Below are 24,905 nucleotides of genomic sequence, written 5' to 3' on the forward strand. Positions count from 1 at the left end.
CTACAGTAAATAAAACTTCCACATTAGAACCTATCCAGGTCATTATGTATGGACCAAACTGCAGCCAATCAGGCCACAGCTCCCACCAGAATGCTCTCCCCAGAGACCCAGGCTCTCAGATTTTTTACCGCACGTCGTGTGATAGGGAGTCCCTCTGAGCTCTGCTCATTCTTTCTTCACTTGTCAAGTTTCTTTCTTCTACAATGTCTACTTCGAAGTCCCTATTCAGGACCTGTGACTCATGTGGAAAAGCGAGGTTGTTTAAGGAAGATCCACACACTCGCTGCATCTACTGTTTGTACCCTGACCATCAGGCTAAGGAGTGTAAGATCTGTCGCAAATTTCCTCCTAAGACCCTCAGGGATAGAGAGGGTCGCCTGCTGCTGTGGCTTCAGCGGATAAAGGATAAAGATGCGCCACTTTCTGAGGTAGGAAGTTTTGCCTCAGAGTCTTCTAAAGGGTCAAAGAAGAGGAGGGCTGAGAGCGCTGTGCCTACTCCTAAGGCTAAGGTGGCGAAGCACCAGATCGCTTCAGAGGCTGGTGAGCCTTCTACTTCTAAAGGTCAAAAATCCTCGGAGAAGTCTGTGAAGCTTCCAGGCTTAAAAAGAACAGAGTCTTTGGTGTCTCCTGTGAGACCTGTGACTAAGGCACCAACAGCGCTGCCGAATTCCAGTCAGGCTGCCTCTGCCATGACTTCTACTTTGACTTTCTCTTCACCAAAATCGACTATGGTGATGTCCTCAGCCTCTTCTCCAACTTATGTTCATGTTCAGATTCGTCCCATCTCGTCGACGAAGATTGTCACACCTCTCGTCGACGATCAGACGTCGACGAAAATGAAACAGTCGACGAAGAAACCCTCGTCGTCGTCGACGGCTGTTCCGTCGACGAAGAAGACCTTGCCGTCGTCGACGCCATCGTCGACGAAGATACCGTCGACGGACCCTTCGACGACGAAAAAGACCCCGTCGACGGACGCGTCGACGAGAGCGTCGTCGACGAAGGTGAAGATTGTCTCGTCGACGGCCCCGTCGACGGCCCCGTCGACGATGAAGACTGCTCCGTCGACGGTTCCCTCGTCGACGACGAAATCCACCACGTCGACGAAAATAACACCGCCTCTGAAGTCGAAGGAGCCATTGTCTTCAACGTCCAAGGCGACGACACAAAGCTCGGATTTACCACAAGACAATCCACCCACACCAAAATTGTCGTCTTGTACAGACCTGCAAGTATGGTCAGCAAGAAGCACTGCCATACCTCTTCCATCTCCAGCCACAACTGCAGCTTTGTTGCAAAAAAGGTCATCTCAATCCACGCCATTGTCGCCACTCCAAATGCCAGACAGGCTCTTAGATTCTGAGGAAGAATCTGGTGATGACATGTTCCAAGCGGCTGAAAGTCCTTCTGACTTACTGATACAGGTTAAAGATCAAGAGGAAGAGGAACTGCAAATTCAGGCACCTACAATGGTGAACACACCAGCGCCAGGGATGCAGATGCCAATGGAACTTTTTGAGAATTTGCAATATATGCTGAGCGATTATTATCGCCGCTTCCCACCTTCGGAGTCGGGCGATTCTCATATTACCTCCCCACAGCCTCAAGTGAGTCAAAGTGCAAGGGCTGGTAGGTCGGAAGAGACACAGAATACCCGGCCTACCACACCATTATCCCACCACCAACAGGAGGATGACAATTCTGATGAGGACACCCATGAGAAAGGGGAATTGAATAAATCGGACTCTTCGGAGTATGAAGACTATCAGGCAGATACGCCATCCCCAGATGAACAACCAAAGGCTGAGTCACCACCGGTGGATATAGCGAACTTCCATAGGATTATGGACAAGGCTACTAAAAGATTTCTTATTTCAATGGAAGCAAAGCAAGATGAATGTTTTCTGTACGATTTTAAGACTTTATCTCAGAATCAAAGTTGGTCTATTCCCATTATAGACTTTATCTGGAAGGAAGGGCTTAAGATCATGGCCACGCCAAACTCTTCTCCTGCGGTATTGCAGCGAGTAGACAAAAAATATAGGGCGCCCGCCTCTTCACCTGCTTGTCTCATCGGTCAGGCAAAAACTGACTCAGTCATCGCGCAGGCAGCTCAAAAGAGGGCTAGGAACCCCTCAACTCAGATCTCCATTCCTACGGACAAGGACGGAAGACGCCTCGATACCATTGGTAAAAAGGTATCTACTATTGCGGCCACCACTGTTAGAGCTGCAAATTCGTTAGCAATTCTCGGTAGATATGACAGACAAATGTGGTCTGACATATCGCCATTCATCCAGAAACTGCCTGAGCCAGACCGCTCTGAGGCCACCAAAATTTTACAAGAAGGCGAATGTGCTTCGTCTGAAATTATCGACCCAGCAGTGGACGTGGCGGCCACAGGATTCAGACAATTGGCAGGAGCTGCAGTGCTCAGAAGAGAGGGATGGTTAAAATCTATGTCCTTTAGACAAGAAGTACAAGCCAAGGTTTTGAATATGGCTTATGACGGCGAGTTCCTTTTTGGCACACATGTGGACGAAGCCTTACAATCCATTAAGAAGGATACGGAAACCGCACGATCATTAGGTACTCTGCAGTACCGTAAATCTTCCTTTCGTGGTGCAAAAGGAAGGGGTAACTTCTCCAGTAGAGGAGGATATTACCAGCAACGCCCATATTCTAACAACCAAAGCAACCAAAGGTACCAGCCTTACAAGCAACAACCTTATGGCCAAAGACGGAGTAATTATATCAAATTCAAATTCAAAATTAGCTTTATTCGATTTGTTTGATAAAATCATAAAAGCATACAAGTACATTTTATACAACAAATTTAAAAAGTTTTCCCCAACGAAACATTTATAAGAATCTGTAAAACAGTTTTCCAAATAAAAGAAAAGTCAATGATGAAGTTACGGCAATCGGCCTCATGTAAAAACGTGTGATAAAATTTAAACATGTAAGGCTTACATCATAGAATTTCTGTATTTCATCACTGACATTAAAAAGCGAGAAACGACAAAGATGACATACACCTCATCTAACAGAAGTAACTTCAGATAAGCGTTTTTACATGTTCTTATGCCCCAGTGTTTAAGAAGAGGTAAGAGGTACAATTTCCTTGGGGCAAAATACAGATTGCAAAAGAACATAATATGAATGTCACTTTGTGATGAGTGATCATCGCATGGGCAAATTAGGTTCGGAGAAATCCAATCATTTTGTTTTGGAAGAGTGACCATACGGAAGAAGGTGCCTAGGCGCAGCCTGGTAAGAAGCATACGAGGATAAGGTGCAGTTTCGGTCCTGAGATAGAATTGCAAACCTTCGATGGGAGTGATTCTTTGGTAACTCAGGGTGGTATTTTTGAGTTTCTCAGTGTCCCATCTAACACCTTCCAGGTGTGTAATTAAAAGTTTTTTGAGGGCCGACCTAGACAGATGTTCTAAGGACTCTGGGTCATCATAGTATTCAGGATAACCAATCTTGGAGAACATCAAGCGGACATGTCGCATCCATTTGATGTTGGATGCGGCATCCAAGTTCATGCAATCCGTGATGAGTTCTCTATTAAATTGGCATTCCCTGGTAGTCCAGATTTTGTGCCAGAGCAAACACGGTGACAGCTTTATGGAGTCGCTAAGGTATTTGAGGCCAGTCTCAATGTGAGTGATAAAGGTTGAAGTAGATTTACTCACACCCAATAAGTAGCGAATAAAAAGATTCTCACAAATTTGGAGTGAGGACACATCTTCAAAGCCCCATAAGCCTGCTCCATAGGTGACTGTCGCTACACACTTGGCTTGGTAGATCTGTATCATCTCAGCGGTCGGTTTGCCCCCAATTTTCGCTGCAAAAGTTCTCAGGGCCCCAATAGCACGGGTAAAGGCAAGCCTCCTAGCCGATACTGCATGTTTCCAGGCTCCTTTTCTCTCAAAAACAACACCCAGATAACAAAAGGTGTCTGTGCTCTCAATTTTTTGCTCGTCAAGGTATATCGAACATTGTGGCCTTTTGCTCTTTTGGGTGCACGGCATGGAGAAAGTTTTTGAAATGTTCACTTTCAGATTTCTTTTCCCCATGTAGGATGAAAATTCTCTTACCGCTCTCTGCAACCCTACCATAGTCCTAGACATAATAGCCGCGTCATCGGCGTATAATAGGATGGGTACAGGCCTACCATTGACAGCTGGGTAGTCATTTTGCAGATTTGTTAGATGGTCTACAACAGAGTTGATATAAAAGCTAAATAGAAGGGGCGCAAGTATACAGCCTTGCCTAACCCCTCTATTTATGGCAAATTTCTGTGTACATTGCCCCTGGGTCCCGAACCTCACTCTGGCACCGGCATCTCTGTACAGTTCTTTAATAAATACAACGATGATAGGATCCACCCCAATAAGCTCCAATGTTGACCAGAGCTGCAGATGATCCACACAATCAAATGCTGAGCTAAGGTCAACAAATGTAACAAACAGATCCCCTTTTTTGGCCTCAGTATATTTGGACATCAATAAGGACAGGTTTAAACATTGTTCCTGGGTACCCAGTCCCTTTCGGAAGCCGTATTGGAGTTCTGAGATGACCTTGTTTTCTGTCTCCCAGTGCTGAATCCTCTTAAGGACGATCCTTCCTGCAATTTTCATGAGGCCGTCTAGTAATGATATCGGCCGGTAGCAAGCCGGATCGTCCCTATTTCCCTTTTTAAAGATGGGGACCACAATAGCGTCTGACCAGGTGTTAATTAAGCCGCATTTGTTTCCCATATTTAAAACGTTAGTTAAGAGCGGAGCCCAAAATTCCAGATTTGTTTTATAAACATCCACTGGTGTGTGGTCCGGGCCAGGGGCTTTCCCTGAAGGGCTTTCCCTGATTGCATTTTCAACTTCTAGGGTGGTAAAGACCAAATCGATTGGATATGGGGAAACTGGGGGATCACTTGACTGATAGTCCTGCGTGAATTTGTTCAAGGGTAAAAGTGCCTTTTGTTGATTCATGTTGTCCCCCTGTCTGTTGGTGTAGAGTTTGCCATAGTGTTCTACCCAGAGCTCTGCTGTAATTGCTACATCTATGCAGTTGTCAGTATCTTTTGTGTTATATACTGATCTTATCACTTTCCAGAAGAGGTTAGTATCCTTATTCCTGGCAGCTTCCCCCAACGCTTCCCAGGCCTCCTTTTTCATGGTTGCTTTCCGGAGGTTAATTTCTCTCTTATACTCTCGTCTGGCCTCAGAGATTTGGACCCTGTTTTTCGGAATGGCGTTTAAAGCTTTCTTCAAGTTCTTTAAAGCAGCTGTGCACCTAGAGTCAAACCACCCGGATGCACGTTTCCCATTCTTTTTGTGGCTCTTAGTTAGAACACCTTTTATGTACTCCTGAATATTAGCGAAAGCTGCCATAATCGCCTTAGGATCAATATCTTCTTCTAAACAGACAGATATGTCTGCAAAGCAAGATGATATTAGGTTGTGGAAGAAGATTGTGGGGTTCAATTTCTCCCACTTAAGCACATAGCCATTTATCTTTGTTAAGGTGACCTCCAGTGGATAAAGTGGGCCGCTAGATTCCTTTGCTTTCTCCGCTGGGAGCCTAACCCCAAAGGTAATAGGGTAATGGTCACTCATTGGGTCATCCCCTATCTCCCAAAAGGTTATAAAATTGGGTGTAGTGGGGGATATCAGTGCAAAGTCAATTGTGGTTTCACAGCCTCTTCCATTATATGTTGGGGCAAAGGGAACTGGGGGAGAGCAAGCCTGATTAATGAAGGTGAGATCAAAAGTAAATATAATACTGTTAAGGAAAGACCCCAGCTTGGTGTGTGAGAAGTGAAAAGGGCCGTCCTCCTCACGATCTGCAAGGCCGCACAAACCTAACTCAGAAAGTGGGCAGACGGCACAATTAAAGTCTCCCACCCAAAGAACTGTATGGTCTCCCGTATTTTGATCTCTCACTTTATGGATGTGGTTTGACATTTTATTCAAAATGAGTTCCATTTCATTTACTGGCATATTGTTATAAATGTTCACCAGTATGACCTTTTGTGTGGTGCCCCATTTAAAAGAAAGGATTTGGAAATATTGGTCAGAGTGGAAATTATACACCTTTATATCCCCTACATTCGAGATGTATATACACAGACCCCCTTTATTGCGGCCCTGAGGGGAGGGAGCAGCGGGTGAATGGAATGTTCGATACCCCATGATATGCCTTTCCTCTGCAAGCCAAGTTTCTTGCAGGCAGAGTATGCCATGCTTCTGCACGGTCTCCAGCCAGGGTGTATGCATGATCTTATTGCCCAGACCTGCTACATTCCAGGATAATAGTGAGTGTTTCAGTTCGCTAACTACCTGATGTGTATGGCCCACACTCTCTATTACGTCTACCTGGTCTTGGAAATGTACCCTATCTAAGTGTTGTATGGCTCGCACTGGGAGCTGGTGCTGGGCGGGGGAGGGTGGAACCACCACCAAATGGATCGAGTTGTTAACAATAAGTGGTGATGTATTGCTATTACTGGCAATCATTGCGTGATTTTGGTCACTTGATCGGAGTGGTTGATCGACAGTTCCCAGTCAATCCACCTGATCTAGGCATCCAAACCTATTCATAGTGGGTGCACCTTCCCACCAATTGTTAGTGGGTTGCCATCCCTGCCCCTGCCCCTTCCATCTATGATTGTGGACTATGGTCCAAGCCCCAGGGTGCTCTGCTACCTGTTTTGGAGGGTAAAAAAAGGTAAGGGGTTTGGTAACAATGGTTTGTTCAGTCGCGTATGGGTCCCATGTAGTGATGAGGTGGGCTGTGTGAGGGTCTGCAAATGACACCACGATACAGTCTCCTGGTATCGATTTGTAAGTGCGGCCCACCCAAGGGACTCTCCTGACCATTAGGACCCTACTCCTGTTGGTGTGAGGGATCTGCCTGTTGACATTTAACCAGTGGATCACTTTGTTTTTTAAGGACCACTGGGTTTCCACAATGTCAGGGGCAAGCGGAGGTACCCCGGCCAAGATAACCACGTAGGGCCCAGCCTCAGGGGGGAGATCAATATAGCCTCCGCGAAAGTTCTGATGGTTCTGGTGTGAATTTGGTATGCGCTCTAAGAGAGGAGTGATAGGGTTACTCGCCTTCTGGTCGGATCTAGAAGAAGGTTTGGGCTGGACATGTTTTTTGGGAGGTTTTTCCTCTATTTTTGGAGGGTTGGCAACGACATTTGCAAGTGTCCTAGGTTTGGGAATTGGAGTAGGTTTGGGTAATGGAGGGGGTAAGGGTGCGGGCAAGATCAGAGGGACGGAGGGAACCTCCTTAGACGCTGTAGCTGCTTTAATGCCAGTGTTAGAGACTGGAGCAGGTTGAGTACCAACATTTCTAGCCAGGGGGGGACCCTCATTAATATGGGGATGTGTTGCTTCCAGCTGTTTTAGGCTAAGCGTGGCCAGGGATACTAACGTTTTATCCATTTCAAGTAGGTGATTCTCAATACGTGACAGTCTGAGTTCGAACGGTGTCAACAGTTGTTTTAAAGTGACCCAGACTGTTTGGAGAAAGTCTTCATCATCACCCGCTTTATCCGTGTCCCTCCATATCTCATTTGGGCCTCCCAGTGTTAGGTTATCTACAAGGATAGTAGGATTCTCTACCACAGGGGCAGTAGTGGAGGTAAAGTAAGTGAGGTTGCTATCACCCCCTGTTGGCTGGGTAGCTGGAGGTGGTGTTTGTTTAGAATCCCCTGTGTTGGGTAGAGTTCTTCTATGATTGAAAAACTGCTGCCTTGCAATTTTGGCTTTCTTACGAGCATAGGCAGATTTTGCATTGTTTTTCTTTTTCAAAACTTGGCGACCTGGGTTTGTACTTTTTGCTACAGAAAAGGAAGGGGCAGTTATGTCCGGCAAGGTGGTAGAGTTTCCCTGTTCGGTAGGTGGTTCGCCCTCCCTAGGTTGGACGGTCATGGGTGAGAAGATGAAGGAAGAGTCTAATGGTGGAGGAGAGGAAGAAGGGGGGGAGTGATGAACATCGGCGAGAATCAACAAAGGAGGGGGGCGTGCAGCCTGCTGGGGAGATGCAGCAGACGCAATGTTTCCCAGGGAAGATTTTTTGGAGTTAGCAAATGTTTGGGAGAGTCTGCGTGCAGCGTCTAACTCGATTGAAACCCTCTTCTGCATTTTTGTGATTTCGGCATCTATTGCCAAATTTGTTTTTACAAGGAAATCGTCCAAGGTACCATTTGGCTTGGTTAAGCCCAGCGCAGTCTTACTGCGACTCCCCCGAGTACACATAATGTGTGACAGTTACGGTTTCTGTATGGTACTCACTAGACTCAAAGTCCAGGCACGATAACCGTGGAAGGAACCAAGGGGGGTGGGCCAGGCCTGTCCTCTTAGTCCTCGAACGGCCTCAAACGGTCCCGCCCTTGTCCCGGGCTTCTCCTGGCGCCCTCCCGCGCGCTCCCGCGCAGCGGGGTTGTTGCCTTTGCTTTATAGGAGGGCTATTTACGGCGTTGGGGGCGGGGCCGGCAGGGAGAGGAGCCCAGCTGGTAACGGGCGCGCGGGGACTCCTGGTCTATGGAGTCCTCCGCTCTACCCTCGCAGCCCTGCCGGTTAAGTCAAGCCCCTTGTAAGAAGACCGCCGCTGTGTATCCGCGAAGCGGGACCCGCGAAGCGGGTCCGGCGAGCAGGGGCGGCACACAGCGGTCAGAAGCAGCGTTTGCGGTAACAGAGTGCCCAGCGATGACCAGCGATGACAGGAGGAATCCGAGGAGGTGAGGCTCAGCTGCCTTTTCTGGTTTCCCGGCGTTGGGGGCGGGGCCGGCAGGGAGAGGAGCCCAGCTGGTAACGGGCGCGCGGGGACTCCTGGTCTATGGAGTCCTCCGCTCTACCCTCGCAGCCCTGCCGGTTAAGTCAAGCCCCTTGTAAGAAGACCGCCGCTGTGTATCCGCGAAGCGGGACCCGCGAAGCGGGTCCGGCGAGCAGGGGCGGCACACAGCGGTCAGAAGCAGCGTTTGCGGTAACAGAGTGCCCAGCGATGACCAGCGATGACAGGAGGAGTAATTATACACAGTCCCGAGGTAAAACTACCTATCGGGGTAGAGACAACGCCAACAAGAAGTGAGAAAAGCGTCCTGCCGCCACTTTGCCTAAGCCAGACACAAATTGGAGGAAGAATATCCCTGCATTACTCTCAATGGTCCAATATTACAACAGACAGATGGGTCTTGGATGTAATCTCAAAAGGTCACATATTGGAATTTGTAAAGACCCCTCCAAATTCGCCCCCAAAAGGACCACCCCCAGCACATCTCAGGGAGCTGTTCGTCCAAATCAATGCAATGATTCGGAAAGGGGCAATCGAGAAAGTACCTCAACATCAGAGAGGAAAAGGAATTTACTCTCGTTTTTTCTTGATACGCAAGAAATCGGGGGAATGGCGCCCCATCCTCGATTTGCGTGCCCTCAACAAATTTATCAAGAAGTTGACTTTCAGAATGTTGTCACTCCAAGAGATCCTCCAGTTTCTGACGGAAGGCGACCACATGGCAACCCTGGACCTTCAGGATGCTTACTTCCACGTACCCATCTTCCCCAGGCACAGGAAGTTCCTAAGGTTCAGAGTGGCTGGCAGGGACTTCCAGTTCAAGGTCCTTCCCTTCGGGCTACGTTCAGCCCCGAGGGTATTCACAAAGGTGTTGGCACCGGTGGCGGCCCACTTACGGTTGCAGGGTGTCCAGATTTACCCATCATATCTGGACGACTGCCTTATCAAGGCCAATTCCTATGCCACCGCAAGCAATCATATCCAGACATGCCTTTGCCTGTTTCAAAAGTTAGGTTTCTCAATAAACTTCAAAAAATCGGACCTGACACCGTCTCAGAGGACGTCTTTCCTGGGAGCGACTCTGGATTCCAAAAAAGCTCAAGTCTTCATTTCAAGCGAAAGACAAGCAAAGATCCAGGAACTGGCGATTGCACTCCTCAGAAAAAAGTGTGTTTCAGTTCGAAGATTCAAGTCTTTCCTAGGGATGTTGTCATCGTGCATCCTCCTATCCCCGAACTGTCGTCTGAGGATGAGACCACTACAAGAGGAACTCAGCCACCAATGGGTGCAAATATCCGGTTCCTTCGAAGATGTCATCGTCTTAACGTCTCGGATGAAAAAAGCAATCCTGTGGTGGACTCAAGAACGCAACCTGCAAGTAGGCTGCGCCTTTCTAGCAGAAGTCCCCAGTTTCATCGTAACCACGGATGCCTCGCTGGAAGGTTGGGGCGCTCACCTTCAAGGGATGACAATCAGTGGCAAATGGAACACACAGCAAAAAACATGGCACATCAATTTATTGGAGTTGAGGGCCATTTTCCTCGCCCTCAAATCTTTTCAAGCGACTCTGTCAAACTCGTCTGTGTTGATCCGAACAGACAACACGACAAGCATGCATTACCTGAACAAACAGGGGGGCACAAGATCAGCCCGATTGTCTCAGCAAGCTCAGGAAATCTGGAATTGGGCCCTGGCACACAACATCAACTTGGCAGCAGTACATGTCCCAGGAGTAGCCAATGTACTAGCAGATTCCCTAAGTAGATCCAAATGCAGCACTCACGAGTGGGAGCTGCATCAGCCGGCACTGGATCAAATTTTCCAGAGATGGGGTCGCCCCGATCTAGATCTATTCGCGACCTACCACAACAAGAAATGTGTCCATTTCGCGAGTTGGATTCCCCACAAGGAATCTTGCGGGGACGCTCTCTCAATGAACTGGGAACAAATCTTTGCCTACGCCTTCCCTCCGATTCCTCTAATTCCCAAGGTCATCAAGAAAATGAGGAGACAACTGTGTCGTATGATTCTAATCGCTCCACGGTGGCCCAGACAATATTGGTTCACACAGCTTCTTCTCCTCTCAGAGTGCGAACCAGTTCAGCTGCCTCAAATTCCGGATCTTCTGACAATTCAGGACGGCAAAATATATCATCCAGACCCTCATTCTCTAAAATTATCAGCTTGGCTCCTCAACACCATGAGTTTGCACATTTGAGCATTCCACAGGACTGTCAAGAAGTCCTGAACAATGCTAGGGCACCTTCTACGAACAGAACTTACAGGCTTAAATGGAAGCGTTTTTGTGCTTGGTGCAAAACTATGGATTTACATCCTATACATGCTGAACCAGACAAAATTTTGCCTTTCTTTTTACATCTGGCTAAATCAGGCTTAGCACACTCTACACTTAAAGTGTTTTTAGCGGCCATATCCAGATACCGACAGGACGGTAAGAATTCACTATATTCCTCAAGAATAATCCAGCAATTCTTTAAAGGTTTATTTCGCATGTTTCCACCAGTACGTAGGCACGCTCCATCCTGGCACTTGAATATTGTATTAGCTCAACTCATGCGCCATCCTTTTGAGCCGATTCATAAAGTTGATCTGAAATTCATCACCTGGAAAGTTGCTTTACTACTGGCATTAACATCTGCCAGAAGGGTCAGTGACATGCAGGCGTTTACATCTAAACCACCTTTCTTGCAATTCACAAATGATTCGGTGATACTGCGCACCAACCCGAAGTACATGCCCAAAGTACCATCGGATTTCCACCTGAATGAGCCAGTCATACTTAAAACGTTTTTTCCAAATCCGCAGACACCAGCGGAACGAACTCTACACTCGCTAGATATCAAACGGTGTCTTAAGTTCTATCTTTCCAGGACAGCTGCCATCAGGAAGACGGATCAGCTATTTGTTTCACATGGCAAACCAAGACAAGGCTGTGCAGTGACAAAACAAACTATCGCTAGGTGGGTCTCTTCAGCGATAGGGCTCTGCCATCAACAGGCAGGTAAACCCTTACAGACCTTACCCAGAGCACATTCTACGAGAGCAGTCTCTTCTTCGACTGCTTTGTTTGCTGGTGTGCCTCTCCTGCAAATCTTCAGAGCTGCAACTTGGTCCAGCAGGCACACATTCACGAGGCATTACTGTCTGGATTCTTCGAGCGATACCGATGCCTCGGTGGGAAGAGCAGTCCTGCGTAATCTTTTCCAATAAGGTGAGCCTCTGCTATTTCTCTCCCACCTCCTCTTGCTCTTTTGACGCCTATTGTGTTATTGCTTTGCATTGGGTTCTTGCATTACTGCTATGTGCCTTGGCGTCCAAGAGCTATGTATGATATTATTGCTTTTACTGCTCACTACTCTGATTCAGGCATGTGAATCTATGAAAGACACCCCTAATACTGGAGAAGAACAATAGTTACTTACCTGTAATCTGTGGTTCTCCAGTATTGGTGTCTTTCATAGATTCACATGCACCCACCCACCTCCCCTCAGAGTCTCACTCAGGCTGTTTTATCTATACTTTACTCCGGTACACTCCAGTGCTACAAAATCCGAGAGCCTGGGTCTCTGGGGAGAGCATTCTGGTGGGAGCTGTGGCCTGATTGGCTGCAGTTTGGTCCATACATAATGACCTGGATAGGTTCTAATGTGGAAGTTTTATTTACTGTAGCTGGGGCTAATTTACTTCCTGGTTGGGTATATTGTTATTTGTTATGTACAAAGGGTATATTTTACTACTTTTTTATGTACCGTGGGCTCCCACTCCGACGACGGGGAATGATTCAGGCATGTGAATCTATGAAAGACACCAATACTGGAGAACCACAGATTACAGGTAAGTAACTATTGTTCCTATGTTGCACGATTCCATGATCCCCGCTACAATGCTGCATTCGAAGCTAGGATTATAGTGGGTAAATCAGTCTTCCTGGCTGAGGCTGCAGCCATTAGAACATCTACTAAAAAAGACTACTCTTCAGAGGTTGATGACTCCTTAGTGGTGCCATGATGTCACGAGTCAGCCTCAAACTACTAGGGAGGTCGCCAAACCTGACTGTTGGATTTCATGAAGGAGTGCCGGGAGACAACGCCCCCCCCCCCGTTCCCCCTCCACCCCAGCTGCACAGCTGTCTGTGAATCTTCCAGTGCCAGTGAGTTAACGCGGAAACAACCTGTGATCTTTGGCATATGAGTCTACAGCCATGCGGCGTAGTAGGGGTCAGCTATGCTCCCTAGAGCGGGCAGGAAGAAGAAGGTTTTCTGCTGGGGGATCAGCCTGCCATCGTCACCTGTCCGTAAGGATACTGTTGTGATGCCCAACTGTTGACAGTTTCCTGCTTTGTTATGTGTCAGGTGACAGTGAATCCTATCAGAGAAAGGCGAGTAAGAACAGCAAAGGAAAGTTAAATGGACACAGAAATTCTTCTACAATTTCGTGACTAAGATTGAGAATTGTCTCTATCTGCCTAGGTAGCAGTGGAGCTGAACAACTCATGGAAGGTGACAGAGATTAAGAGCTTGTTCAGAGCACAGGGAATGACCACATTGTGAATATGTAAGGAACCTTTGTAATTTATGGTTAAAGTCCAACGTGATCTTAAATCTCATGAGGGGCAAGTGGGCCTGGTGCAGGAACTGGGAATCATACTTGTGTTTATTTAGCCGTTAATGAGTTTCCTCACAACAATCTGGACTTAATGGTGTTTATTTCATATTAGTCTTAAGGCCTGACTATTGTGCTCTGGTATAATCCAATTTTATGTTAATTGGCCTGCTTATTACTGCATCATAGCTACCATATCGAGAAGCAAACTCCCTTGACTACTGTCTACCTTTGATTTGATTTTGAGTTCGTTTTAAGATGTAGCCCTGGGTTTTTAAAGGCTAATTGACATAAATAAGGTGTTTATACAGGGAAGAGGGAGAGACGATGAGAGTGTGGATAGGTGTTTTGACAGGCGTCTGACTTGGACCCGTTAAGCCATCTTTGTCTAGTTTTCCCATTCATTCATTCCAGATAGACAATCAAACATACAATGGAATGTGTAATTTATCGCATGATAACATGCCTATCGACGGTACTGTCTTTGGTTATAGGCAGAGTATTAATGGATCTTCTCAATATATAAACTTTAACAGTTGTGCCAACGTTATTTAATGTCCTTCGTTTGAAAACCATTGACAAACTTGGGCCCCCACCCCAGAGGTCATAGAAATGGTGCCGAGAGGGGGACGCCTTTGAAAGACGTGTTTGAGCAACATCAATAAGTATCTTAATAAAGCGAAACTAAAAAAGTAAGCTATTTTAGATTTGCTTAAAATATGTAGGCAAATTCTCTTCTTCTTTTGGTTTCTTAATCCAGTCTGTAAATACACTTGTTTTCAGTTTGACACCACAGCTACGGCAGTTATAATGACAAGATTAAGTACAAGAGAAAAATATTTACACATAATGAATGGTGCGGATACAATAGAAAGCAGGTAAGCAAGAACAATATTACAATTTAATTTCTTTCTTACTTTTTTCCTATGCCTTTGACATTTTAATATCTGTGATGACAATAGACTTTTCTGTACTTTGCTAACATGCATCTTTAACTCTGATGATGAATGTCTTTAGGTACTTATTTGTTTGTTTACATTTACATGCAAATGTATATGATTATGTGTTTAGTTTATTGGTTTCAATAATGTAGACTATACCCATCTAGGTGTTTGAGCGCTGTATAAGGCATAGATAAGATTAAAAGGTTTAGAGGAGGCATACGTAAAAAAGTGTTTACAATAAAAATGTATAGAGCTCTAGATGTAACAATTCCAGAAATGATGTACAGTTCGGTTGGTGTGGAGTTCTACCGAGTGCTGAGTGTAGTAGCTTGGAACACGCTGCCTGGTAGCACATGATGGGATCACTAACAGAATATCGCACTACACAATACTGAGATAGAGAAATATGGTGTCACAAATAATGATTACAAATGTATTGATTCCCTATACTGATAATGGTAAGTAGAAAAATAGCGTAAAGAAAATCTTTGCACACTTATATTGTTAAAAAATTAACAAAACATTGTATATATATATATATATATATATATATATATATATATATATATATATATATATATATATATATATATATATATATATATATATATATATATATATATGGAATAAACAAAGATGCTCCTTGTACTTCGGGAAGGCACCGGACGTTGCTCAGCTATCCCGCTTCGTTTGCCTCAAATCAGCTCTCATGCCCCCTCTCCCTCATTATGCTTCCTGGTCCGACGCGTTTCGAGGCATCACGCCTCTTCATCATGGGAACTCACAAAGGGCCAAGACACTTTCATGTTTCAAAGGCTTTTATTCATTTGAAATCGCCATGAGGCGGAGAGAACCTTGGCAAATGAGATGGTGCTGCTCCCCGTCCGGATTAAGAAGAAGATGAGGAAGCGGAGGGAGTAGGATTGGAAAATCCCAAGAAAGTTCCAGAAGAACTGGAAACCACACTTGAGGTCTCCAAAACGGCGTCACCACCACCACCTCTGCTCCCAGAAGCCAGATTCGGGCTGCCGTCCTCACCACCATCGAGAACGGGGGGAAAGCATAATTACTCTCTTGACTCCAGTCCTGGAGGAAGGCATCCGTGGCCTCCACTAGGGGGTCGGGTCTCCAGCTGAAGAAGCGTGGGAGCTGATGATCAAGATGGGATGCAAAGAGGTCCACTGAAAACGGGCCCCAGAGATTATCCAGCCACCTGAAGAACAGAACATCCAGCTTCCACAGGCTGAAATCCCTTAGATGCCTCGAGTGCCAATCCGCCACTTGGTTGTCCCCTGTTGCCAGATTCCTGGCCACCACGGCCGGACGCGCGGCTTCTGCCGCGACCGGCCCCTTGGGAGAAAGGCGTCTGGAAAACCCTCTTGATATTAGATTGGGCCTTGTCCAATTACGTAAAGGTAGCCACGAATTTCCCCAATTCCTTTTCAAAAAGCTCACCGAAAAGGACAGCCTGAGCAACGGCGCCCGCCTGAGAAGAAGCTAAGTCGCCTTGCTTCGGGTCAAGTTTTATTAGCAAGGACCGCAGACGCTCAGTTGAGAGGGCGCAGTTGGCATTTGCCATAAAATTATAGCCCTCTGCTCCCAATTGGACAGTACTTCGGGGGATATGGTAGAACCAGTGACAATTGCCTCCTCCTCCATATCCAGGATTTTGGTAATTGGACCAATGGCGTATAGGAGTTTATCCTGGCACGAGCACCAGGACCTATCAATCCCTTTCCGTGGATATTTTACATACTTAGCCAGGAAGGTAGCCATCTTCAAATCTAGCTCGGGCGTTAGGGCTACCTTTCCTTCCAGCGTGGGACGGGGACACTCAGCCATGAGACATCCCCGCACTTCCTTTTCAAGGGGTTTTCGGAGGTGCCCCGCCACAAACTTGTCCACCATATCCCCAGGGGCCCAGGCAGCTGGGCGAGGATGCATAATTTCATTCGGGTCCAGCATGCCCGACTCATCCTGGGGCAATGTTCCCGCGGAACTGGCCGGACGCCAAGAACGTGAAGACCCCTCATCGTCGGTGTCCGTCGGGGAAACCCCATCAAGGGACGGGGAAGGAGGCGCCGTGAACATCGCGGGTTCCGGTGGCGGCGGCGGAACGGAAGGAGATGGTCCGTCCTTTGCCAAGAAAGAACTTCAAGTGCTCAAAGGCGTCCTTATCCACCCCTTGCGTTGACTCCGCGCCACCTTCCCCACATACCTTCTTAGGTGGAGGGGCACCCTCCTCAGGCAACGGAGGTGGGACAGGGGGAACGGCACCTAGATGAGCTTGTGCTAGTTTAGCGCACTCTGATATAATGCGGTTTGAAAGGCGTTCCTCCCTAGGGGCCACCACTTCATTTACACATCGGTAGATGGAGTTATCCACCGCTTCAAACAAATCATCATTGAGAGGTAAGTACTGGGTGGAATCCTCTTCCTCATAATAATTCTCTTGCTCCATCCTGCCTAGGATCCCCAACAAGAAGATCTTACTACACTGTGAGGATCTAGCACCTGACTATCTTGTTGTTGACTAAAGGTACTAAAACAACCCTCGTGCATAGGGGTTAACAGGCCAGCCGCGCCTGTGAATTTCTGCAGACCAAGAGGGCTTCACAGGATTTAATGCAAACTGGTCGCTGTGAATGTTTGTAAAACAACACACCAAGCGCGCAGGCCCTCTAATTTGACAAGGCCAGCCACCACCCAGCGCGCTACTTGACTCCAGAAAAAAGAATTGCGTGTAATTAAACCTGCCCGTAGTCGATTTCGGAGCGTTATCCTCCTCACAATACAGCCCAACGGTGCGGGATGATTCGGGCCCCGAAGGGCGTTCAAAGGTGTGGCGGCAGAGGGACATGCTCAGACGCACTCAGCTCCCTCAACGCGGAGCAACAAGACGCGCCGGCGCCCCCTGGCGGGCAACAGACCCCGCCGCAACTGGGCCAGCCACGTAAGGAGCTAGAGAACGCTCCCGTGGCATAAAAAGGGAATTTGCAAAACAAGAAAAAACACTGCCAGTGACAGGGACAATTGCGTTCCCTAATGTAACAAGCCCAACATGAATAAAGGCAATTAAATAAGCCAATAGGATTAAAAAAAAGTCTGAAAGAAAGAAAAACAGCACATAACTCTGGCTGCAGCAACAAAGAAAGAGGAGGGCTTCATAAAATGGAGGACCTTTCAATGGAAAGGCGTGGACAGTGTAGAAGGACTATGTTGCGGTGTTTCACCATGGAATGATGGGAGTTGATGTTCATAGACCATGATGTACTTGTTTTTGTTATTTATTATATGATGTTTTTTCTCTGTTCTTGGAAGAAAAAGACATCTTTATTGCTTTTCTGGCTGCTGTGTTTGGTTTTGTAAAATAAAGCCAAGGAAGAAAAGCATAATCTGAGCCTCCGGTACTGACATAGAATTGATATATCCTATCACCACTGCAGTATATGTTGGTTTTTTTTTTCTTATCCTAATCTTGCGAAAATATACATAAGGATGTTTAAGGAGTCTGATGGTTCTTTGTACCGTCACTGCCCCCTTGTCTAGTTGCCTTTGGGGAGTATACCCTTGTCTGTCATGACCATTCACTTTACTCCTGTAACCTTTTATTGTTACCAATAATTCCGTGGTTGGAGGAAAGAGCTAGCCTGTTTGCCTACTCAACAGTAATCAAACCTGCCTGGAATTATTGTCTCCACTTTAATCATTGGATTTTATTACAGGTGTTATGAGGGAGTTAATGGTTTATCTAAAAGTGTTGTTCCCAAATTTCCCAAAATTTTATACTCTTGGAGTTTTTCCCTTTCCTATCGAGTTTGTTGATTTTTATTATAGAGTTTAGCCAATTGTCATGTGTAGGTGCTCCCGGTTTTATCCAATTTATACAGATCTCTCTACGCGCAAGCAGGATTAGCATGAACATCAAGCTTTCGTGTTTCTTACTTAGCTTACCTTTACTGATGTCACCATTGTTATAAATCCCAAAAATAATGAGAGAGGTACTTACAGTTATGTTGACTCCCAGTACTGTGGTCAGTGTCTTACCAATCTCATTCCAGTAAGTAGAGAGTGCGGGGCATTTCTGGAACATATGGACGTCGTCTGCTTTTGCCTCTCCGCATTTAGGGCATGATTTTATGTTCGTGCTTTTAAATTTATATAATCTTTTTGGGGTCCAATAGGCGCTGTGTAATGAGAAGTAATGGTTCCTTTTTAATGAGGCAGGTTTTACGCAGGAACAACATTTTTCCATAGATTTCTTCCAAAGAAGTTGTAAATCCAGATCTTGTTCTGGCATATCTTTTCTCCACAGTTTTTTCAGGGGTTAAGAAATCTTCTTCTCCTGCTTCGATAAGGGCCCAATACCATTTTGCTATTTCTTTCTTTATTGGTGCTATTTTAATCATTTCACTTTCAAGGTTATCATAGTTGCTCTTATTTTGTGGTAAACTGTTAGACCAACTACTTAGTTGGTAGAGTTTAAATTTTGATAGTTTGCCTTCAGTGATTGTATATAGGTGGTCCCACGTAATTAGCGTATTTTCTATCAGTAATTGTCCCCATCTTTCAATTCCTGCTTTTTTGAGAGGGATCGCTAATGAATCCTTTAGACAATCCGGAGTCCCAGGAGAGTTCCAAACTGGAGCTGTGTTGCTATAGTACGGGATATTTACTGTTGTTCTGATTTGGCTCCAGAGTTTCGCAGCATTATATAAGATCTTTAGTTTTATTTTTTTAAAGTATTTGGGATGGCCAAATTTGAATAGGAAGTGGTCTCTCCCTTCAGTCATGGTTTGCAGGAAATTTGGGTATGATTGGTGTTTCCTTAGGAGAGGTCTAAAGTTTTTAAATTGAAATGACCTATAATATTCATATATGTCGGGGCTTGCTATTCCACCTTGTTCTTTCCTTCTCCTAAGTTTATTCCAAGCTATCCTTGTGCTTTTTGATGCCCAAATAAAACTAGCTATATCTCCTTGTATCTTCTTTAGAGATTCTTTTTTGAATTGTAGTGGGATGGTGTTGAAGAGATAAGTAAACTTAGGAATGATGGTCATTTTTACAGCATTAGATCTTCCTAAAAAGCTTAGTGGTAGTCCTGACCAGATCTTAAAAAGTCTTCTCATTTCTTTAGCTGCTGTGTTTAAATTGAGTTGTGGGATATTTCCGAGTTCTTTTACTATTATGATTCCCAAATATTTTATTTTATCTCTGGAAAATGGCGTGTTAGGGTTTGTGCTCCAACTCATTGCTTCTGTTTTGTCTTTATTGGTTAAGTATCCCGATACTTTGCCGAAGTCAGTCATCATGTCTTCTATTGCTTGATTAGCTTCTTCATAGTTGTTTATGAATATCATTAGATCATCTGCGTAAAGTGCCACTTTTTTTGACGAGGTTTGATATTTGAAAGGTGTTATTGCAGGATGCAGTATATGTTACAAAACCAAAAAAAAGATCGTTCCCCCAAAAAATCTGTCTCAAAATGGATGGTCCTCATGGGCAATTGTAAGAAATTTTGTTTAAAGCGTAATATAGAGTTCTGAAGAGGAGGGCTGAATAACAGGTTACGCAAAGGTCGGAATTGCTTTAGACAGTCTTGAAGACTTTAAAATAGATGAGAATAACTTTATCTGCAAACAAAAATGGTGTCTACTCTTGTTATGTTTAGATAATATCAATGAAATGTATAAGCATCTGTTTATAGGGAAATCTGAGAGGTTGATTTAGAAGCAAGAACGTGTGTGATATACATGGTACATTTCGGAATAATTTGTTTTATATGTAGTTAGATGAAATGATATAAGATTGTTACACTTATTAAGATATTTAACGTAATGACATATGTAACTTACTATGTAATATTAATGATATAGTGACCTTTAACATTGGCATATTTAAAGGCAATAAATGCAAATAATTTTTAAAAAGGCTTTGAGTGTTTGTAAACATTTTAATCTATTCTGATGTATGTTTAACTGTTAGTTTACACAGGCACCTTATCGAGCATTTAAACGCAGAAATTGTACTACATACCATCACTGATGCTTGCATTGCTTTGAAATGGATACAGTCCACATTTCTGTACATTAGAGCTTTGAAGAATCCAGCTCATTATGGTATGTTATTTCAGCTCTCTTTCATTCGGTATGCTCTGTGAGAGTTGCATACATTTGCTTTTAACCTTTTAAATTGCACTTCCACTATAATTTTCAAAGATGCTTTGTGTACTTGATTGTGGGTATCACCTACTGAAGTCATACTTTATAAATAGTGGGTCCGATGCACAAAAAGAGAGATCCCTCAAATGGCTGCAAATTGTGCATTGATTAGTTGCAATCTGTCTCTGATTTTGCTATACAACCAATGTACTAATATATTCTGTTGTAAAAATCTTCTTCACACGGTGTTGAAGAATCACCTGTTTAATAAATATGAATTCGGGAGGTTGCAATTTGAGACCCCCTGTGATTGGCTACAAACATAGGAAGGACCACTGTTTACTACCCTTCGCTGTCCCAAAGTACGCAGTCGCAAATCTTCTGATTTTGCAAATTGCATGCTTTACAACTGCAAAATGGCTTTCTACATCAGGCCCAGTATTTTTTGTATGTCAGTGTTCCATAATTTCCCCTGTGTTTGGCATTAAATTTCACAAATTAGATAGACGAGCTGAACAATTTGAATTAGGAATCACCATGGGGTGACATTCATTTATATTTATAAGTTATAGTTTGCAGATCATTCACTATGGACCATATTGTGAAATGACAAACGCTAACACTATGTTTCTCTGTGCCAAAAAGGTGCTGTCACATATATGCTGGGATAAGGTATATTGGGATATTGGGAGAAATGTAGGCACCAAAACTGACATTCAATATATACCAGGCCTATTTGCACATGCGAAACACTTACCAACACCTAAGGATAGTAGTACAAAGCTGAGCCTATTTTAGAATTGCAGCAAGCCTGTGTATTTTGCACAGCATTATGCGAGAAGGCAAACTCCACTATGGTTTTGGAGGAGCAATACCATTTAAACACTTGAAGAAGCACGCACTCCATTCCATTTTCTGTTCATGTCTAATCTGAAATGTTTGTTTTGTTCCCCTCAGTCAGAGTATTCTTCTGGTTTTAGGTTTGTGTTTATGGCTGAATGGCACTTTGAAATGTCCTTTTGGTAGTAGTTGTATACTGCTGGGCCACAATGCTGGGTATCACTCGATGTTATGCATCATGCAAATAAGGTCTGTCCTCTTTTCATTGCCAGTCTTCCATCAGTGATCTGACCCCCCGAATCCTTAATGATTATATATTGTGGACACCTGATTTGACCAAAGGACTGCATGAACATACTAAATGAAGCTAAATGTCCTTCCCCAAAATGTTCTTACAATTGTAAAGAACCTTTGATTATAGTGTCTGGGGAAGCAGGCATATTTGAGAACTTGCCAGGAATAAAGGCTATTGCCTTTCCTTCTATAAATGGCTAATCCTGGTTAACAATTTCCTTTTGGCTACCATTATAGCTTTCTAAAAATATCCCTTTTGCTAATCTTTTTCTGAGGATCCTGTGATTAAAGAATCGAAAAATGCCCCCCTCAACCTCCCCCCCTCCAGGTAAGGAGACAATGCCACAATGCAAAGAGAGAATTGCAGGAATTAGAGGTTACAAAAACTCTGCATTGTTTATCCATACAAGGGCAAATGGAGGGCTAACATTGTCTAAACGGCCGTAGTCAGATAAATAGTATCCTATATCCTAGCATGTTCTAAGAAAGCTAATTGGCTTCAAAGCATCAAGCTCTTTCGATCGGGGCTAAAACATCAGATGGTTCACCAATGAGAAACATCTCTGATTTTCATGCTTCATTCCCAGCCCTTGCAGTTACAAGAACAGAGCAACCAAGCATTATCAAAAGGTGAGAGGTGCTAGTGTTCCATGCGAACTAGGACTCCAGGTTTCCAGTCTCCAATGGAAAGATGACCATCGAAGACTCCTTGACTCTTGTGTGTAGATCTAAATGAATATTGAAGACCCAACAGCGGTGGTATAGGGTAAATCAAGGAACAGTACAACACAATTACCATAGTTGTTAAAATCCAACATTTTGAATTGGTTATTATCAATTATTCAAAACACGTTAATCACTAAAACTGTAGTGCAACAGAATACAGTGGTCAAACCAGAGTGCTACACTATTAACTTTATCAACTGTGCGATCACCAAATGAAACTAGATTATTATTTGGGATGAGTGACTGCCACGATAAGGAGCGAACACAACTCTTGTCAGGGTGAACCCTTAAAGGTGCGAAATTAACAAGATCTGAGCCCCCGGGTAGCCTTGGCACAGAACAGACATGCTTAACTTAGAGCAATGTGTTAAGTATTTATGCAGTACCAAAACAATGATAAAGTAAAAACAGCAAGCAATAAAAATGCCAAATCAAAGAAGAAAAATAGAGTAAAATGAATAAACAAAATTACACCAAAACAGAATCCATTAAGGGGACCGGAGATATGAATTTCTAAAAAGTAGAAATAGCACCAAGAAAAGTAAAGCGCTAATGATAGTCAATTATCATGGTCAACCGGGACCGATGTGCAATGTCAGGCTGACTGAGATGGAGCTTGTGTCGGATATGCAAAGTGGATTGTCTAAGTGAAAGTCTGGAAGTCAAAAGTTTGAACAGATTCCTAATTACATTGGTCTGGAGGAAACGTTTCCATACTTTCTTACTGTGCCCAAGCAGCCACAGGAGTGCATCTCTCAAGTCCCCAGAGACTCTGGGGAGGTATTGAAGACTCTAAGCGGAGGCCAACACAGGTTCCAGTCCAGGTCCAGTTGTCACTAGTCAGTACTTCCAGGAAAAGGCTTCTTGTAGCTTGTAAGTTAACTGACTCTTGGAGACCACTTCTTTGTCCTGGCTACAAGGGGGAGCAGGTCCCGTCCTATGGGGCTCCTCCTAGGTCACAGAAACCAGGCCCAGTTCTCTTCTGTTCTTCCACAGGTACAGAAAGTGGTCTGTAAAGGTGCCTTTGGGTGCCACATGCATGCCTGGAACCAGCCAGTGGGAGTAATCACTCCTGAGTACACTCTACCCAATGGGGAAAATGTTCTTGGGGCAAACCTACCCACTTTTCAGTAGCTCATGTTTGCCTTACTGCAAACAGGTACATAATGCCATGTGTCAGAGTATTTACAACATCGCTAACGTATTTGGCCACACTAAACTGGGGATCTAAGGATTGTGGGTGTGTAAGGGAGTGTACTATTATATTCACTAGTGTCCTCCCACATCTAACACTAAAATCAAGTGTGAAGCAAACACTGTTCCCAGTACAAACCTAGAGGCAGAGGTCAGGTAGGATAAAAGCAGGGTCTTTCAGCAATTAGACAAGGATAAGCAAGAATGTCCTGGCATCCTACTCCTGCCTTTTCAAGTGTGCCTGAGTGTTACATTTGTCTCAACAGACCTGTCAGGCAGGATTTGACATTGTGGTATCAGCAGAATGCCCACATCGGTCACCCTGCATATTCTGTTGAGGTCAGAAGAGCCATCTCTGCCCATTCAGGTCAACCTATTATGTTCTTTTAAGAGGAATTTCACACCTCTTACTGGGTTGATCACAGTTTGAGAGTTGCTTGAGAGAGTTAATGCAAATTTGTATCTAGGAACTTCAGGTAGGGAAAGGTAACTTTGTAAAAGTTACTTTTCCTTAATATTTATTAAAAATATCACTTTAACATCGATTTGAATTTTGAAAAACTATTAAAAATTGCTGTTTAATTATTTTTATAACAGGTCCCATTCCAAGATACAGTGTTAGAGTGTGAATCTGCACTCTGATTTCTACCTAAGACAGCTCGGCCTCACACAGTGAAAATAGCTTTTAGGGCCTTCTCACTATAAGAACATGGTATTGTTAATTTTCTACCTATCCCACTTTTAAAATAACCTGCATCCTCCTTTGTGGGCTATTAGGCCTATATAGGAGTGATTTAATAATATATAAATGGGAGATCTTTCCCTTTATATATAGTTACTTTGAAAGGTTGCACTTCACGTTTTACACTACAGCTGTCGAGTTATTCTGACATGGCCTCTAGCAATTTTTGCACTGCCACTGTAGTGGAAGGCACAATAGTGCTGGTGTCCACAAGTGGTGTTTTACTTCCAAGCCCTGGGATCACATTCTCTACCATATACTAGGGACTTACAGGCAAGTTAAATATACCAGTTTGGAATATGCCAATGTAACTATGGTTAAAGGTGAATTACAGACACTTTACTCCTGGTTAGAGGATTAAAGTATAGAGAGTTCTGAAGCAAGCAAAAATAGCGACCAGAAAAAGGTGAGAAATCAGGGATGATCATGCAGAAAAGGCAGATTTGCTATAATCACAAACACCAGAATAACCCTCAAAGCCAAAACACAAGACAGTGGAACACCACATAACTTTGATACATCTTAAACTTTATCATTCATGCACTACTAATAGTATCATTTAATTGA

At 44.4% G+C, this 24,905-nt stretch overlaps 1 protein-coding gene across 1 annotated transcript in view; it reads left to right on the forward strand.

Annotated features, from left to right (window-relative positions):
- HFM1 (helicase for meiosis 1) overlaps positions 1–24,905 on the forward strand; it is a 2,890,879-nt gene that overhangs the window by 1,330,570 nt on the left and 1,535,404 nt on the right. The window contains exons 16-17 of the mRNA XM_086925623.1: positions 14,221–14,315; positions 20,367–20,500. Of these exons, the coding sequence (XP_086781749.1) occupies positions 14,221–14,315; positions 20,367–20,500 (229 nt within the window). The remainder of the gene's footprint in view (positions 1–14,220; positions 14,316–20,366; positions 20,501–24,905) is intronic.

Source organism: Lissotriton vulgaris, chromosome 1_1 (assembly GCF_964263255.1).
Source record: "Lissotriton vulgaris chromosome 1_1, aLisVul1.2, whole genome shotgun sequence".
NCBI classification, from domain to species: domain Eukaryota; kingdom Metazoa; phylum Chordata; class Amphibia; order Caudata; family Salamandridae; genus Lissotriton; species Lissotriton vulgaris.